This window comes from Amborella trichopoda, chromosome 13 (assembly GCF_054954075.1).
Source record: "Amborella trichopoda isolate Santa Cruz 75 chromosome 13, AtrichopodaSantaCruz75HAP2 v2.0, whole genome shotgun sequence".
NCBI lineage: Eukaryota > Viridiplantae > Streptophyta > Magnoliopsida > Amborellales > Amborellaceae > Amborella > Amborella trichopoda.
Window position 1 is genome coordinate 23,434,513 of NC_142348.1, and position 13,052 is coordinate 23,447,564.

The window sequence follows — 13,052 nt, forward strand, 5'->3', positions numbered from 1 at the left end:
TTTTTACATGTTCGTAGATGAAATATTTACCGATTTGGACACATATTTTGTGAATAGTCTTAAACTTTGAATGAAATTGATATTTTGTGAATATTTGATTTTGATACCAAAACCAAATTTTGTGGATATTAATTAATAATTATGTTGTATCTTAAATCTTATGTGAAGTTATGTGATTACCTTTTTTAGATTGATATCATGTACTCAGTTTCATGTTATGCGATTTTTGTTGGCTTGAACCTTTGGATAACCAAACATTAGGTGATTTTTAATATTTCATTTGGTTTCCACATATTATGAAATTTAAAAGTTTCATAATATTGTGAAGTTTCTTTCTTTATGTAGTTTCTTTTTTTTATATATCTTCATTATATAAACTTGTTAAACAGGTACAATAGTCCTTGGTTCCCTCTTCGTCTTCTACTGTTGCCCTTGCTAATTCAAGTACTTTTGTGTTTCTTGCCTCTCATAAACCTGCTCCCTACGGTATTGACTCAGGAACCTCTGATCAAATGACTAGTGAATCATTTCATATGGCATTGTCGGTCAAGTCATCCTTCTCCCAATAACTTGAAATTCTTAGTCCCTTCTTTGGAGCCTGTGACTGCTATAGAGTGTGAAGCTTCTCAATCATGAAAGAATCACAGGGTGTCATTTCGTCCCAAAGTTGACAAACAGAGACTTGTTCCAATTATAATGGTTTATTCAACAAATATGGGGTCCAACTAGAGTACAAAATTTATCTGGTCATAGGCATTTTGCATCTTCCATGGATGATTATTCACAAAAGGCATAGTGATACTTTTTTTTTGAGAAATGTTAACATGTGTATTGATGTAAAAGAGAGATTACAGTATAGTATTCCTCCGGGAGTGCCCTGCAAATATGTTGAACCTCAGCAAAAACTTGGGTCAAAAACCATGGTGGATCACACATCCTACTAGCCCAAGAGATGACATTCCTTGAGTCACCTTCCACTATCAGACTTGTGAACCAGGAGGGCTTGAATTTTTTTTAAGGCAAGGAGGAGAGCTAAGGCTTCTGCATGGTGAGAATCCTTGAGGCCGAGGTATTCGAAGAAGGTGAGGAGTATATTGCCCTCAAAGTCTTGAAAGACTCCTCCTGCCCTTGCTGGACCAGGGTTCCCCAAGGAGCACCCGTCGAAATTAAGCTTGGTGCTGCCCTGGTTTGGTGATAGCCAGTTGCATGGCCTTCTTACCCCCGCTGGTTGGTGATGAAGGATAATCCCCCATTGAGAGTGAAAGAAAGCTCCTGGAATTCCAGCAAAGAAATTAAGGTTGGATGCCCAAAAAGTAACCAGGGTGGTTACCTTGTGCAAAAGAGCCGAAGTTGGAAGCTTAGAACCTCAGAAAATTCTGGAATTTCTTTCCAGCCACACTATCCAAATGGTGGCAGCTAGGGTCGCCTTCCATAGGATTCTTCCTGCCTTAGGCCAACTTGATTCAAAATTGTAGGTTAGGAAGGCTTTAACCGGGGGGGGGAACCCATTGCGTGCCAAAAAGTTGTAACACCCTGCCCCATAGGTCAAAAGAAAAGTCACACAGCAAGAACAGGTGATGGTTTGTTTCCTCCTCACGTTCGCACAGGGCACACCTATTGGGGATGGGGACCCCTCCTCTTTGGAGGTGATTGAGGACCTTTTGCGAAAAGGCGAGCCAGTTGAAGGTTTGCACTTTTGGTGGAGCAATAGTGGACCAAATTCTAAACAAGGGATCGTGGGTGGAGGGTAAGGAGGCGAGGCCTTTGTAGAAAGAAGACACTGAGAACTTGCCCGAGGGGGTTAAGGTCCAAATGATTTCATCTCTTCCATGAGAGAGGAAGAAGAGAGAATGAAGTGTGTTCAAAAGCCGCTGGAAATCAGCAGTTTCCTCCTCAGTTAGGTTCATTCGAAATGATGGATTCCAAACTCTACGACCTTCTAGGAGGCTGAGTTCCTGGGTAATAGAGGAATCCTGATCACGGGCAAGAGAGAAAAAGGTTGGGAAGGCCTCACGGAGAGGGGAGGGCCCTAATCATAAGTCTTGCCAAAATTTTACTCTCAAGCCATCTCTTAGGTGGAACCTTATGTGTCTCTTGAAAGAGGTCAAAACTGTTGAAATAGACTTCCAGGCTCCTGACACATTATGGACTTGAGCCCTCTCTAGCAACCAGGTTTCTATGCGGATTATGTACTTGTGTTTTACCACCTGTGCCCAATTATGACCTCTATGGGGATACAATATGGGATTGAGCCCTCTCTGGCATGGTGATACTTAATAAAAGAGAGATTTGAGATCTTCTCCATTTTTAAATTGTTTCATAACGAGATGCAAACTCAATTTAATAAGAATAAGAGGATTTTACATAATAATGATAAAGAGTATCTTTCTAGAGAATTTTAGAAGTATTTTACTAAAAATGGGATTATTTTATACCAAAGTTTTGTGCGCACTCTCAACAGAATGAGGGTACTAAAAGAAAAAATTAACACTTTCTTACTTGAAGTAGATCCATACTCTACTTATTAATATGCATGTTTCAAAAGTTTATTGGGGAGATGCCTTATTACCTCGGGCTATTTGATCAATTTTATACTCTCTTTAATATCAAAGGAAAAAATACCACACTCGGTTCTATTTCCTAATGCTCTACTGTTTGTTGTTCCTGAGTGTTTAAGCGTGTTTGTTTTATTCATATGCTAGGTACTGGTAACGATAAGCTAGATCCCTGGGCTGACAAGTGTGTTTTTCTCGGGTATTCACGCTTCCACAAAGGTCATCTTGGTTCATAAAAGAAATTTGTTTGTGCTGAGGTTACTTTTTTCAAAATACTCCTTTTTTGTCAAAAGAGTCATGTGCTTGATACAAACTTTTTTTATCCTACTTCTGAAGAAGTTTGTAAGTCCTTGACTTCTATGATTCCTCTTCCTAATCCCATTGATACTTCTTCTTCACCCCAATTACATGACTTCACTGAATATAGTACATCTATGCACCATGTTGTTTCTCAGGAGTAGTCTATAACGGTTTACATTAGAAGAAAAGAAGAACGATGGGCATCACAAACCAACTCAGCAAGCCATTCAATCATCATCTTCGTGTACTAGTCCACTTCCTTCTTATGATGATGATGTACCTATTGCCATTTGTAAAAACACTTTCTTTTATTGTCATAGTCTGGTGGGTAAGGTGTTCGGTAAGATTGGGTCTCGGCAGCCTCTATGCCTCTCATATGCCGGTCGACTTCAGTTGCTTAAGTCTGTATTGGGGGGCTATTCGGTTTTTTGGTTGTTATCCTTCATTCTCCCGAAGAAAACATGTAATATGATAGAAAGACTACAGAGGAACTTCTTATGGGCCGGTAGCAGAGAAAAAAGGTGTCCATCTCGTAAAATGGAAAACAATGTGCCTCCCCATGGCTGAAGGAGGTCTTGGGGTAAGGGATATGGTGAATTATAATATTGCAGGAATGATGAAGTTAGCATGGAGAATTTTGGAAAATCCCTCCTCATTGTTGACACGATTCTTCAAACATCGATATTTTAGAAATTCCTCTATTTGGGAGGCTGAAAGCAGAAGAGGATGTTCTCATGCATGGAAGGGATTTTACTTGGATTATTTCATTTGAGAGGTAATGTATAGTGGAATATTGGTAATGGTCAGACGGTGAATTTCGAGATGGAGCCATCGTTAGCAGATTAATCACTTTCAGATTTTCGCGATGATAACATTCAGAAATATTTGGGGACTGTTGTAGGAAGTAGGGTTCCAGACTTTATCAGAGGAGCACCTCAAGCTTGGGTGCTGCCACATCCCACAACTGTTTTTTTGAGGAATATATTGAGAGAGGTGGAGAACTATACTCTCTGTATACATCCCAAGAAGGATTCACTGGTCTGGATTCATTCTACTGATGGATCTTTCTCTATTAAAAAGGCATGGGATTTTATTAGGCATCAAGGTTCATCTCAGCCCATTTTCCGTGCTCTTTGGTCCTCCAAATGCCACTCAAGGGTGAAATGCTTCTCATGGCTGGCCTTACATAGCCGATTGCCCACTTCCTTCTTATTACAACAGCGAGGCATACAATTGGACTCTTTATGTCCCTTTTGCAGTAACCATGATGACAATCTATTCCATTTATTATTTCAATGTGCCTTTGCACAGGGTGTTTGGAGATCTATCAGTGGAAAAAGGCTTGTCCTCGATTCCTCTGTCCCTAATTTACTTAGGTGGTGGTTACTTTTCAGGTTTAAATCACAGGGAATACATAATATTTGGGCTTCCATGTTTTTTACTGCTATTTGGTTTTTATGGGAAGAGCGCAATAGAAGCGTTTTTGAGTCAAGACCCACCAGAAGAGAGCTTATTGTGAAAAAGCTTGCACTACATGTTCAGGCACTTGCAGAAGTTAAGAAGTGGTCTTTTCATTTATCAAAAAAGGCCATCATTGAGAACCTTCGGATAACTTGGCAGCAACAGAGGGCTTAATCCTCTACTTCGGAAGCGTGGTCTTTTCTTGGGACTCATAATTTAAAACTCAATATTGATGGTGCTTCCTTGAGAAATCCAGGTTCAGCCGGTAGAAGTGGAGTTATTAGAAACAGTGTAGGCGCTTTTATTGAGGCTTTCGCAAAGCATTTTGGTTTTGCTTCTAATAATCATGTAAAATTCTTGGCATTTGAGGAAGGAGTTCAATTGGTTATTCAAAATAATTGCTCCCCAATTCAGATTGAAAGTGACTCGACCTTGCTTGTGAATGTCATTCAGAATCGATGCAATGCTCCATGGAGGCTGAAAACGATTGTTGACAATTGTTGCACCAGACTGTCTTCTCATCGATGGTCCATTACACATGTCTTTCGTGAGGCTAACATGGTTGCTAATGCCCTAGCTAAGAGGGCAGCTGCTGGCCCCGGTGCTGTTGTGTAGTGCCATAGACCACCAGATTTTCTATCCTCTCTTTTAGTACATGATCTGGCGCAATTGCCCTACCATAGGGTTGTATCTTAATTATTTTGTTTTGCTCTTTTATTAATGAAAAAAAGGGTAGGGGGCCTTCTCCCCCACTGACTTACCCAAAAAACAAAGGTATTAGGCCTTGTACTCAACATCCAATTCCACATTTGTTATCTTTACAAATTTGTCTCCACCATATCGAAGTTTTGTTTCAGCTTTTTCATCTGTTTTTGTTCCTAAGACCTATCAAGAAGCACTCTCTCATACTAGGTAAGAGAGAAATGGAAGAAGAGATGGATGCACTTCTTTCAAATAATACATGGGCCGAGTTATCAGCTGGAAAAAGGACTGTTGGTGCTGATGGGTTTATGCAATCAACTATCAACCTAATGGCACTGTAGAAAGATTAAAAGACAGGTTGATAGCAAAGGGATGCACAAACATTTGGCATTGACTATCATGAAACACTCCCCTATCTAAACTTAATTCAGTTTCAGTGGTGATATATGTAGCTGCCAACAAGGTATGGCTGTTGAGGCAGCTTGATGTCAAGAATGCTTTCCTCCATGGTGATTTACATGAAGAGGTGTACATGGAGCAACCACCTAGGTTTGTCCTCAAGGGGAGTCGGATAAAGTGTGCAAGTTGAAGAAAGCCACTTATGACCTAAAACAGTCCCCACATGCATGGTTTGAAAACTTCACCAAAACCTTTCATATGGATTTTGGCGCAGTCATGCAGATCATTTAGTGTTTATGAAAACAAGATTCCAAAATAATTGCTTTAGTTGTCTATGTTGATGTTATTGTTGTTACTAGCAATGATTAAGAAGGAATCAGTCATTCGAAGAGTAATCTAAAACAATATGTTTAGAACAAGGGAATAGAAAAGCTGCAATATTTTCTAGAGCAACCATATCAAAGCATGGAATTAGATTTTCTCAGAGAAAACACGTTATTAATTTGTTCACAGAAACTAGAATGTTGGCTGCTACATCAATGGATATGCCTATGGATTCAAATGTAAAATTATTAGTTGATCAGGGGGAGTTGTTTGAGGATTCATGAAGGTACAGAAGACTGATAGGCAGGTTGATTTCATGATCATCACTAGGCCTGATATTGCTTTTCCAATAAGTATTGTGAGATGGTTTATGCATGCTCCGAGGATTCCTCACTAGGATTCTGTTCATAGGATTTTAAGGAATTTGAAAAGAGACCCAGATCGAGGTCTAATTTACAAGCCAAATAATCACTTAGCCACTGGAAGTTACTCGTATGCTGAATGAGGCAGGTTCACCATCTGATAGGCATCGACCACAGGTTATTGTATACTTTTTGGTGGAAACTTAGTAACATTATGAGAGGCAGTGCAGAGGCTGAATATAGAGCAAGGACACATACTACATGCGAATCAATGTGACTAAAAACACTGATGCAAGAGATGGGGTTTACTATTGATTAACCTATGAAGATGTAATGCGATAATAAAGATGCACTTACATTGCCAGTAATGCAGTGTTTCATGAAAGGACCAAGCGTATTGAAGTGGATTGTCATTTTATCCACGAGAAAGTTGCTAATAAGCAGGTGTCTACTCCACACGTGAAATCTAAGGATCGGCTGGTAAACATCTTCACCAAAGGCCTTGGCCATAATATGTTCCATGTTCCAAGTTGGGCATGGCCGCCATTTACACTCTAGCTTGAGGGGGAGTGTCTTTTGTTATTAAAGTTCTAGGACCTAAGTGTCCTTTGTTATTTGTATCGGCAGTTTTGTCCTTTCATATTGTTAACAATATATATTAGTTTGAGAGGTGCATGAGGGGCAATAGACCCCGCAGCACTCTCCTGCCTCTCTCACATCCGTCATATATCGCTCTTCTCTCTCACGTGTCTCTCATATCTCTCTCTCTATCTTTGCCTCTCTTCTCTCTCTTCTTTCTTTTTCCCTTTTCCCTCTCTAGGTTATCTAACACAATAAAATAAACAAAAACAAAACATAAATGAATTCTAAGGTTCCATATCAAAACAAATCTTACTGCTCGTCCATCCATTGTGAGCTTCTCCTACAGAACCCCATCAAAAATCAAAGGATCTCAAAATATAGCAAACCTCAAAACCCCAAGACCTTCATGTGATAGTGTCGTCATGAACATATGAAACATCTTCGTTGCTGAAATCATCCTTTAAGTTATCCACTGAAATTTCCCAGAAATTTCCATAGGAAGGGTTCCCTTGATTTAATCCATGGCTTATCTTTAGATAACTACGCGAATTTTTCCCCTTTTCTCTTTGGGTGTTGGAACAGCAGAGAGTGAAAGTAGAAAAGAGAGAGCCTTGGGATAAGAGGTTATCTACAGTGAAGCTCATGGATGGATGAGAAAGTCAAGAAACCTTGATTTTTGCAATCCCTCTCTTCATCCAAAGAAAGTTCATAAAGCAGAAGAAAAAGAAGAATTGAGTGAATAAAACTACACGGAGTTTTCCCCTTTTCTCTTCATCCAAGGAAAGTGCAGTTGTTTTCTTTGAGGAATTGAGTGAAATTGTGAATGCCCCAAAATTTCAAACTTCTATTTTTTTTAATTTTTCTATAGATATTAGATAACAAAATTTGGGTGTGAATGCACCTTAGTAAGGCGACCAATTCCCTAAGAGAAAACAAAAAAGAATGAAAAAGAATTAGTAAGAAGGGGGAGGGGGGGGGGGGAGAGAAATATGAGAGTAAATTTGAGATAACCTTGGTTGGGGTAGATAGAGGAGAGCGAGAGAGAATGGGAAAGCTAGACATCGAATGAAATAGATTGATAGAGAGAGAAAGAGGGAATGAGGTAGGTCAGGAGAATGAATTAGAGAGAAAAAGAAAGGTCGTGAGTAGAGAGGGACAGGGTAAAAAGCAGCGAGAGAAAAAAACGGGGTAAGAGAGAGAAGGATAGACGAAGTTATAGAGAGGGCAGAAGATAGAAAGAAGTAGAGAGAGCGAAAGCGGTAGAGAGCTAGAGAGGTAGTTTGCAATAAAGACTCCAAAAAAGAAAAGGTCAGAAAATGACACCAACAGAAGTGCAAGCAGAAGTTGAGAGGCTTCTTCAAGTAGTGCTGGTGGCACCACACTCAGCAGCCCCTTCTTTGGCCAGAGCTTCCACTGTGGCATTGGCCTCCACAAAATATGACAGAAGGCGACTTGAAGCTGCCTGCATAAATGAAAATTTTGATCAAACATATTACAGTCTCCAAGGATATTGGGTTTTCCTACTAGTCCACCCAAAAATATTTTTAGAAACACCCTCCACTATAGGTGTTGGCCGCTATCCTGGTTGAACCTCTTTAACCCTCTAGGAATGTGTTGGTCTTGGCCCAGGTGGAGCCACCCATACCATGATAGCCATGGAAGGAGGAGATGACATTTGCCTCGGAATCTCTAAAGATAGCCCTAAAGCCACAAGGCCCTCAGTTTACAAGTGAGCACCCATCTATATTCAGCTTGATGGTTCCTTGGTTCGGAGGAATCCACAAGGCCATCCTGGGTAGCTTAAGAGGCTTGCACCTGATGATATTCGACGAATTGGAGGCAAAGTCAGACATAGAACAGTGTTTGAGATCTTTGAAGTTTGATGCCCAGAAAATGGTAAGATTTCTAAAGCAGTCAGTAATGGAAGGTAATGACCTCTTCTTAGCGCTAAAGATGCTAGAATTACTTTGGCCCCGAAATTATTCATGGTATAGCAAAACAGAGGCTTTCCATAGGAATAAGCCCAATTTATGGTATAGCAGTGAGAAGTACATGGGGAAAAATCGTGCTGTTGAGGTCAGACCAATCCATTGCCTATTGAATATATTTCAGCTCTTAGGTACAGAGATTGGAAGCCACATCAAAGTGGAGAAAGAGGTTGCTATGTTTCCAGACACATAAAATGATTCACCTGAGGAAAACCTCTTCTTTGTAGCTGAGGCACAGTTAGGTTACGGTTAGAGATGACCAGCCAGGAAACTATTATTTGGTTGGGATGGGGTAATCCAAGCTGTAATCAGAGTGGAGGTAAATAAGGTAGATGGCTAGGCCGAAGAAAGGGCTCAGTAAAAGGAAGAGACAGTAAAACTATAGGATTGAGTTTTTGTTCATATGATTTGTCATTAGCCGAATTTGTGATAAAGAACAGGCTATAGCAGGCGAAACATATTTAATAGCTCTTTGTTATTAACAAGTGCAGTATCTTCTTAAAAAACACAATAAGCCCTTATAAAAAAACACAATAAACACTCAGACTGAACCATCCCAAGCAGATCCCAGATCTCCACAGACAGGGCAGATGAAAAAGAAAAACCATTGTCATGCAATCACTTTTGTCAGCATCCTAAATCACCACAGCCTATAATAAATGACTAGAGCATGTTGTATAACATGAAAAAAAGGATATCTCATATCCATCATAACAGCCCCTTCCAACACTGAATAAAGTTCTCTAGTTGCACCAAATGATCTTTCCCTTAATGCAAGACTACCTTTTAGAAAACCATTCAGGATATCTGGGCACCATGACAACGATTGTTAAGAGTTGAACAACAAGAACCTCCAATCATCCAGTACAATCCCCTTTTCCCTTTAACACATGACCCAACAAAGGAACCACCTATGCATAAATACAACTGTTGGAAACCACCAACATTTCAGCCAAGCCCCAAGAAAACCAATTTTCCCTCTCCTAACTCCCCACATGTACCAAACACAAAGAGAAAACACAAAAGCAAGCACCAAGAATACCAAATCCCTACTCATGTCCAAAAAAAAAAATGGAATTCCAAACCCCTGCCGAACACAATACTAAAAACAAGCAGTCCAACTCAAGAGGCCAACCAAACCACAATAAGCCCATTAATGGAGGTGTAAATGTATCACATACAAAGAGAAACAAGTCTCAACTCCTCCAGCACATACATAAAACAATCCCCGAATATCGCTGCCCTTAAAAATCTCTTCACTCTAGAAAGGAACCTACATTCACCATATCCTGTCAGCAAAAAATCCACATCTACCACACCAATAAAAAGACAATAGAAAGTTATGAAAACGAATATCAGCCTGAATGGTCATAGCAAAAAATTCCTCCTTCTCAAGAAGAACGTGTTAAGTCCCCAAGAAAGCCTAACAGGAATTGCCTCCTCAAACCCATTGGCAGCCAAAGGTCTCATGAAATAAAGGCAACTAAACTGCACAACCCTGCCACTCCAAATGCCTAACGTTCCCCATCCTCCTCACTACCCAAAAATTAGTAATGCTCGTCACAAGATCGATCAATTGCCATTAATTCCTTTAATAAAATGCTCTTAGCCCAATTACACCACAACATCCATTTGTTTCCCCTATCGTTAATTGTCCATATCATTTCCTTGGTGCGGATCACATTCTACAAAAGTTTTGGACTTCATCTCAATTTTTAATACACATGCCGCAAATTAACTCAAAATATGCCAAGAAGAAAAACATGAAATGCCTAACTTGAGTAAGATGCAATCAATTAACAAATTTCACCAGACCGAATCACTTTGCTTTAACCAATGTTTGAAAATGGGGCTCAGGAGAAGGAACTCACCCCCTGGCCTGTCCGAGCAACTCGGGTGAATCTTAATCAACTCATCGAAGTCTACGCTGAGTCACCCAATGAGCCAAATAAACACAAAAAAAAAAATAGGAACATTTGCGAAAAATCTGAAAAATCAGAAAACATACAAAAATTACAAAATCAAAGTAGTATATACAATATGGAGTACGAAAAATAAATTGATGCTATTGGCTTAAAAATTTCAGAAAAGGGGAAAAACATGAAAAAAGAATATAGAAAATAACAAATTAAAAGACATGAAAAGTATAAGAAAATTAATTAATAAATCAATTATAGTTGGTTTAATAAAATAAATCAATTATTTTTTATTTTTATAAATAATTATAAATCAATTATGTGGATTTAAATGAAAAAAAATGAAACTTACTCAAAATAATGAAGCATATCACCCAATCTTTGGGTTGGTTGAGAACTGATGCCTCCATTCCTCGTCAAAGCTTCATCAGACAACCGCAATTGAAACTCCCAAATCAGATTAGGATTTCATGTTTGGATCTAGATAATCCAAAATATTGAAAACTTTGGATGAAAGTAAAGTCCAAAAGGAAAATTCACATCTGAAATTTCTCATTTTTTTTTTTTTTTTGGTGAGAAACAAGCCTATGATTGGATTAAGAACCCAGAAAAAGGCTTATGGAACAAATTTCATTGAAAACCAACCAACTTTTCAAATTGGGCAAAACCTTGGTTGAGATCTTCGATATCTCAAATCTATCAATAATCTTCGATATCTCAAATCTATCAATAATTTGATTTGTGTTGGCCAAAATCTGATCTATCAAGTCGATAGATCAATAGATGAGTCTATGGCCAAATTTTGAGCTCATATTGGTCTCTCTAGGGTGCAAAATGGACCAAAAAGGGTGGTGGATTCCCACGCCATATTCATTTGATTCACCTGTGCAGTGCACAGGTGAATATCGTAGAAACTCACCTGTATCCATGGCAAACTCACCTGAAATACAACAGGAGAATTGCAACAACTGGGTGGGTCTCTACAATATTCACCATAGTTATACATCCCCTAAGTTGGAGAGTTTTTCCAGGCTCAGCTAGCTGCCAAGCCCAAGCGACCCAGGAGAGTCCGAGGCGACATGCCCAAGTCAGCAAACACTGAAATCTGTCCAGAATGGCATCAATTTCCTGGTTGGACAACAAACAAGTAACCAGAATAATAAACCACCGCAAGTAAAAGGAATCCTAATGGAGCCAGAAAAAAGAGAAAGATAATTAAAAACAACCTGTGTGTTTCTCTGATAGTTCAATGAACCTTCTAGTACAGTTTCACATGTGTTAAAGTACATAAAAAGAGGAGGGGAATGAAAACTTCAATATTTCTTCTTCTTCTTTTTGACAACAAAGCAAATGACAGAAATTCTTAAGGCAAATTCATCCTCGATACATCCAAGTCTTCTTAATTGCACACCCAAAAAGGAAATAAGAAAGTATATCTTTACAATAATCAAGAATTGTAATGTTATCACCCCATGGGCACAGGATTAGACAAAGTGAAACTTAAATTCCTTCTCAAATTTCAAGAAGCAACAGTTTTCTCCATGAAAGAAACGCGTCATAAATCATACAATACCTCTTCGTTTCAAGAGAAAGTGGAAGCACGAGCAAAAGCCCACTGATACTGCTGCACACACAGGAATGAGAAAGCATGTGGTTTGTTTGAGGGCAAAGTAAAAGAAGCAAAGCATGGATTGCAGAAAAACCTAAACTGTGAAAAGAAAATCTCCATGTGATTACCGATTAGCTGCTGATTAGGGTTTAGTAGAAAGGGCAATGAATGTGTGATGCATGCAGGTGGACAAATGCTCTTGGTTTTGGGCGACGAAGATGCTTCTCAAAGTAGGCAAGTTTTTCAGAAACTTTCACTTTTCTTCTCATTAATTAGACGGGCATTCCACGTGTTGTGAGCTATTCATTTAGATGTTTTTATTTTCAAAGGATTTGTTAAAAATCTGATACCTTGGGTGTGTCTTAAAGTTCGGAAAAGACCCAATTTTAGATCCAATTTTAGACCCAATCTCATCATATGCTTTTTTTTTTTTTCTTTTTTTTTTTTTTTAAATAGTATTTAAAAGAAATTATTAATGAATTTTTAAAAAAATATTTACTAAAAATCTTTTTCATAAAGTGTCAATTTTATTATGAGCATTATATAAGTTGTCAATCTTATATCGTATAAATAAGGTGCACATAAAAAATTTACTCAAAAATATTATTTAGACATTAGAGAACCCTACAATTAATCATCCAGAGACTTCGAGCTGAATGTATATACAAGAAAATAAGATTTCAAATCCTAAACATAGTACATCTAGTCACATATTATATAAACCATATATATTCAAATTTTTTATCATTTATAGATGTACTTGATTTACGTAAATTTAGGAGCTTTAAACTTTATAATTAGGTGTTAAAATAGTTTCTTAGGTCATCAAAAGTGTTTCTTGTATATGACCTACA

At 38.5% G+C, this 13,052-nt stretch overlaps 2 protein-coding genes across 11 annotated transcripts in view; one reads left to right on the forward strand and one right to left on the reverse strand.

Moving 5' to 3' along the window:
* GCT (RNA polymerase II transcription mediator) overlaps positions 1–12,586 on the reverse strand; it is a 66,188-nt gene extending 53,602 nt beyond the window's left edge. For 4 of the 10 annotated variants that reach the window (XR_016047720.1, XR_016047718.1, XR_016047717.1 and 1 more), the window contains exons 1-2: positions 12,327–12,492; positions 12,163–12,213 (exon numbers count right to left, since the gene is read on the reverse strand). The gene's annotated coding sequence lies outside the window, so the exon portion shown is untranslated. Of the gene's footprint in view, positions 1–10,544; positions 10,601–10,941; positions 11,012–11,529; positions 11,718–12,162 lie in introns of all 10 variants that reach the window. The other 6 variants (XR_016047719.1, XM_088856004.1, XM_088856006.1 and 3 more) reach the window with 5 other exon arrangements.
* Positions 1,578–4,931, forward strand: LOC105421748 (uncharacterized). The gene is made up of 2 exons (XM_011630354.1): positions 1,578–1,686; positions 4,573–4,931. Exons 1-2 carry the CDS (start codon positions 1,578–1,580, stop codon positions 4,929–4,931), a joined length of 468 nt encoding a protein of 155 aa, XP_011628656.1.
* Positions 12,587–13,052: the final 466 nt, after the last annotated feature.

Excerpts from the sequence above, each read along its gene's own strand:
- LOC105421748 (XM_011630354.1), top strand. The coding sequence starts at position 1,578 with ATGGTTTGTTTCCTCCTCACGTTCGCACAGGGCACACCTATTGGGGAT. Across the intron at positions 1,687-4,572 it reads AAAAGGCGAGCCAGTTGAAG|GTTCAGCCGGTAGAAGTGGA; the intron begins GTTTGCACTTTT and ends TGAGAAATCCAG.